This window comes from Hippocampus comes, unplaced genomic scaffold (genome assembly GCF_001891065.2).
Source record: "Hippocampus comes isolate QL1 unplaced genomic scaffold, H_comes_QL1_v1.1 scaffold328, whole genome shotgun sequence".
Lineage (NCBI taxonomy): Eukaryota > Metazoa > Chordata > Actinopteri > Syngnathiformes > Syngnathidae > Hippocampus > Hippocampus comes.
Genome location: NW_017841881.1, coordinates 421839 through 427409, shown reverse-complemented (window position 1 = coordinate 427409; position 5571 = coordinate 421839). Strand labels below are relative to the sequence as shown.

Here is a 5571-nt window from a genome sequence, read left to right as displayed (position 1 = left end):
CCACACACACACACACACACACACACACTCGCACACACACACACACACTCACACACGCGCCTCTTAAAGGCGCATGCATGTCACATGTTGGCTACAAATTATTCTTACAGTTACTGAACTGTGCTTTGGCAGAGTTTCTATCACTCACCAGCAGAGGACGCTCGTGTGCCACTAAATGGTTCCATTTACTACACTTGCATGTAATGAAAGCATACCGGTGCAATTATGTAAATACGTCTTGGACATCAATGGAAAGATTTCCACCACGCCCTTTGTTCTTACTCATGCCCTTATGATGTATTTATTTTGTAAACGTGCGTTGATAACCACGCAGCGCTCTGCATCCGTAATTGCCCCTTGGGAATTTAAAAAAAAAAAAAAAAAAAAAAAAAGGTTTTCGGCAAAATTTGTAATAACCTGTGTGTTCATCTGCATTTGTTGCTTGCAGCGCAGTCTTTCTTTCTCCTTCCGCTGCTGCGTGACCAAGCTCAGCAAGCCTGTAACACCAAAAAAAAAAAAAAAAAAAAAAAAAAAAGGCATAACTTAAGAGTTAAAATAAGAAGTTTCATTCATTTCCTTAAATCAACTGTTTTTTTTTTTCTCGTGACCTTTCCGGTTGCGGTGAAGCTATTGGACAAATAAGCACCTCTGCAGATCCCCCCACCCCCACCCCAAAAAAACAAAACAATACTGGACTGTGGCGGCGCTACCTAGACGCGGGTGGAGCCATGTGGTGCTCTTATTTACGTGATCGATGTAGTACACGTCCCCTTCGGCAGTGGCGGCCCGCTCCCAGCCTTCAGGCAGCCCACCTGAACAGCAGCGAGAGCACACATGAGCAGGAGAAGACGCACAAGATGAGCCCCTTTCTTTCTTTTTTAATTTTTTTTGTATGCCCTCTGAGCAAAGGATTGTGGGCAAAGAAACACCGCATGAAACGACAAAGTATTCGTCGGATACAGTGATGGCCTTGAGATACGAGCGCTGTGTGGCGGCAGTGAACTTAGTTCAACTGCCGTTAAACTTAGCAAGTTTAACTTAGTTCACAATAACAGTTTGGCAAAAATAGTGAACAATTTAACCCCCCCCCAAAAAAAAAGTATCACAATGCCATTTCGTGTTTACTGTCGAGGTGAGTTTACAGTGCTTAAGTACAGTCCAGTGACTAAAGTGATTAAAGCTGACAATGGTTTTGGAATTTTCCTTATATAGTTAATTTTTATTTTGAGTGTTCTTTTTTTTTTTTTTTTTTAGTTTGCTGTACTTCATTTTCAGAGCGGCTTTGTTAGTTTTGATGATGACTTTTTTGAAAATGCTTTGTTTTAGTTTTTAATTGGTTTTAGTATTAGTTTTAGGTTTTTCCAGTTTGTTTATTTTTTGTGTGCTAGATTAAAAAAAAAAAGAGAAAGAAAAAGTACGATAAGTATTGTGTAGTAAAAACAGCCCAAATATTGGATTTTTTTTTTAACGAAAACCATGCACAAATCAAATCCAGCTACTGTATGAGAGTCCGCAAACGAAGTACATGAAGTGCAGCGCACAGCACTGTTTCGAAAGTTAGATGCATCGCAACCCGAACGTCACCTTGTTTGCCAACTTCTAACGTTGCATTTGTGGCTTGAACTCCTGTGGAGGTAAACCCCATTGTGCGATATCCGATTTATAACGTTGAAGGAAACGCCACATATGAAGTGCCGACAAGTTCATTCATGTTTGTCAAATGACAAGAAACTCCTATTGCATCATATCCGCCAGCTGAGCCGTACCATCGACAAACTCGAACTGAACGGTAAGCCCAGGGACTGAAAGAGAACGGGAGAAGCTCCACCAATTTCATGTTCTTGTGACTTTGTTTCTTGCAAGGATTTGGGAATGATACCTGCGTCTGGATTGCAGTTGGGCGGCGTGGTGGCCGTGGCCGGGTTGCTCAGGGAGTGGGCGTGGACGGGGGACGGGCTGGGCTGCGGCGGGGCGGCTGACTGGAGCTGTGTCAGCCGGGGGTCGTGCCAGGTGGTGGTCTTGTCCAGGTGGCTGCACGTACACACGCGCACGCACACCAAGTCAGAACAATGACTTGAAGAAACGAGACTGGATTGACCAGTATGACAACAGGTGCAGCGTGCACGCACGTGAGCGCATGTGAGAGACTCACAAGTCACAGCAATTTGCCATTTTGTAATTTCCACGAACAACGGAGTGCTACTTTGTGACACATGATAGTCTCGTTTTGGGACGGTGGTAGAGTTTCGAGCATTGGTTCGGGGGCCCAGAAAGAGAGGGTTCGATTTTCAAAAGTGGGGTTTTCAGGCAAGGATTACGGTTTTAATTAAGATGGTGTTTTAAATTAGGGTTTCAAGACAGGAGTGTGGTTTCAAACCACAGTCGTGCATTCATGTTAGGGTTTCAAGACAGGGTAGAGGTTTCAAAACACAGGACTAAGGTTTCAAGACAGGGTTCGGGCTTCATTTTAGGGTTTCGAAACAAGGTTAGGGTTTCAAGAGATGATTAGAGTTTCAAAAAAAGGGATGGTGCTTCAATATAAGGTTTCAAACCGGGGTTGTGGTTTCAAATGAAGTTTGAACACTGGATTAGAGTTTCAAGCCTCGGTTAGGGCTTCAAATTAGGGTTTCAAGGCAAGGTTAGCTTTCAAAAGCGTTTAGTGCTTCAATTTAAGGTTTCAAGACAGACTGTTAAGGTACCAATGTTCAAAAACAGCATTCTGGTGTAAAATCAGGTTTCAAGACAGGATTAGGGTTTTCAAAGTCGACTGTCGAGACTGTGTTGGGGTTTCAAATTGGGGTTTTAAACCACAGTTGAGGTTTCAATTTGGGGGTTTTCAAGATAGTTTCAAAGACAGGATTATGGTTTCAAAGTGGCGCTTCAAGACAGGGTTTCAAATTAAATTTGCCACTAAAACTGGATGAGGGTTTCAAACCAGGTTTAGGGCTTCAGGGACTGCAAGGTCACACAGCCGCTCTTACTTGAGGAAGTATCGTTGTCCAGTGGGCGTCTTGGCCATCTCCCAGCCGTGCGGCAACGGCACATCGTCCGGTATGACGGGTGGGGAGGCCGCGGCCGCTGCCACCGCTGCGGCCGCGTCGGGCATGTTGACAGGTAGTGAGGCGGGCGAGGAATGAGCGCGCACGTGGTGAGGCGTGAGGGACGCGCACGCGCCGCCGTCCGAACTGGCCTGACATGGAAGAAAAACAATCACACAATACATCAGATGCTTCAATGAAAGGAAGCGGAACATGTGACAGCGTTATGCTTTTCAATTTGAGTGTCAGGGGAGTGTTAAGCTTTTAAACTAGTGGTGTGGTTTCAAATAAAAATTCGGGTTTCAAGATGGGGTATGGATTTAAATTATGGCTTCACGACTAGAGTGGGGTTTCAAATTTGGAATTCAAGACATAATTGGGGTTTCAAGTTCTTGTTTTAAGCCTGGTTTAGGGGTTCAAACTACAAGTGGGTTTTCCATGGCAAGGTTATGGTTTCAATTTTGGCATTCAAAATAGGATTAAGGTTTCAAGACACTGTTGGGATTTCCCTGTAAGATTGGGGCTTCAGATTAAAGTTTCAAAACAGGTTTAGCATTTCAAGTTAAGATTTCAAATATGAGTTGGAGTTTCAAACCAGAGTGGGTTTTTCAAATATGGATTTCAAAACAAGGTCAGGGTTTCAAATTTAGGATTCAAGACAGGATTCGGTATTCAGGTGAAGGTTTCAAACCAGTGCTAAGGTTTCAAGACAAGTTTAGGGTTTCAAGTTAGTGTTTTAAAACATGGCTAGTGCTTCAGGTTAAGTTTCCAAAACTGAATTTGGGTTTCAAACCAGGATGGTGTTTTCAAATTAGGGCTTCAAGAACAACAATGAGTTTCAATTTAGGCGTTCAAGACGGGGGTTAAGGATTCACGTTGGAGTTGGATAAGAAAAGGAATCAAAATAGGGCTCAGGTTATTTTATTTTTTTTTTTTACAGGCAATGTGAAAGGGTCTATAGTTTTGACCACTTATTTATACACTTGAATGGCAATGTTTACTATCATCCGGGTTGCACGAAAGGTTCGTTCAATACCTGTCTGGAGTGCGAGCGGGGGTCCGGAGGCTTGAAGAAGGAGTCGGGCAACTTCCGCATCCTCATGGGCAGCGAGGCCGGCTGCTGGGGGGCCTTGGCCGGGTTCATGACGGCGCTGAACAGGGCCTCCAGCTCGCTCTGGGAGTCGCCGCGGACGTGCACCACTTGCTGGCCGGCCGGGGGCGCGCTGCCGCCGCCACGGTGCGCGTCCATGTGGGTGGCTTTTTTGTGTGCGAGTGTGTGCGCCGGTCACACGATTGACAACAACAAAAAGCTGCAAAACAACACCTCAAAATTAAGAATACGCGTGGACGTCGCGGGGGCATGGGATGAGGCAAAAGTTGCGAGACAATGCGTGACGTGGTGATTGGATTGTTTACACTACTCCCCCACTTTGGTCTGGTCTCCCCACGCCCCAGCTGAACTTAATCAGAAGTTATTCAGAAGTTCTTTTGAAACACGGAATCAACACGCGAGAAAGTGCGTGGGTGTGTGTGGAAAAAAAATAGGAAAAAGTGCACACTACATGCCTCCCACATACCTTCACGCAGACAGTCCGTCTCCCGCACTCTCTCTTCGTTGAGATCCACGCTCAGGGTTCGAGGGGGGGAAAAAAAAACAAGAACAAAAACAGTATGCCACCTCTCCTCAAGGAAGAAATCCGCGCAGCGTGAAGTGGAACAAAGTGCGTGGAACAAATCACGACGACTCGTCCAAACTTTTCGTGCGCGTGTGTGCGCGTGCACATCCACGTTCCTGTGATAGTGCGCATGGGCGGGGTTGCAGCCTTTAAAGCCGCCGCTGCACCAAACTTGTGCAGCCATTCGCACTCAAAAAAAAAAAACGCCGATTTCGTCACAGTCGTACGAATGACACAAAACGGATTCTGTGTTATGAGGAGTTTTTGGGCAGATCAATGTCTGAAAAGCAACAAGAAATGACAAGAAATAGCTTAAAATGGACAAAACATGCCCCCCTTGTGTGATTTAAAGATTTAACTAAATTAAAGTCAAACCAAAATGTGTTTTCCCCCAATAATTTATTTGAGGAAAAAATTACACTGAAAGGAAACATCCGCTCCGTTTGGGTGAAGCAGACAGACGGCTTGCGCCCTCTGGTGGAAAACACGCGCACTGCATAGTTAAAAAAAAAAATAAAAACACTCGCACACAATTTTAATACAATGCTGCGACACATTCTTCTGCGAGTGCCTTTATATTGAATTAAAATAGTTTAATATATGTGATAAATGGTTCAGAAAATGGCTGAACGTTTGTAAGAAAATATTTCAACCCCCCCCAAAAAAGACATATAGCTTCCTTAGCCAGATAGTAAGACCAATTAGCTGAATTACAGTAATACAGTATAATTAACGTGAAAGACGGAAAACTAGCTCACGTACACTCTATAAACTGGCTTAGACACGTTTAAAATGACTCGTCATTTTCGAAAACAGCTCCCCCACCAAAAAAAAAAAATATATATATATATATATAT

General features: G+C 44.2%; 1 protein-coding gene across 1 annotated transcript in view; it reads right to left on the bottom strand.

Annotated features, from left to right (window-relative positions):
• The window catches only part of LOC109509726 (transcriptional coactivator YAP1-like), a 7045-nt gene extending 2126 nt beyond the window's left edge, over positions 1 to 4919 (bottom strand). Inside the window, exons 1-7 of the mRNA XM_019859544.1 lie at positions 4616 to 4919; positions 4075 to 4348; positions 2982 to 3190; positions 1880 to 2031; positions 711 to 812; positions 315 to 497; positions 53 to 62 (exon numbers count right to left, since the gene is read on the bottom strand). Coding sequence (XP_019715103.1) covers positions 53 to 62; positions 315 to 497; positions 711 to 812; positions 1880 to 2031; positions 2982 to 3190; positions 4075 to 4287 — 869 coding nt within the window. The 5' untranslated portion in view covers positions 4288 to 4348; positions 4616 to 4919. The remainder of the gene's footprint in view (positions 1 to 52; positions 63 to 314; positions 498 to 710; positions 813 to 1879; positions 2032 to 2981; positions 3191 to 4074; positions 4349 to 4615) is intronic.
• Between the last annotated feature and the right edge of the window lie 652 nt (positions 4920 to 5571).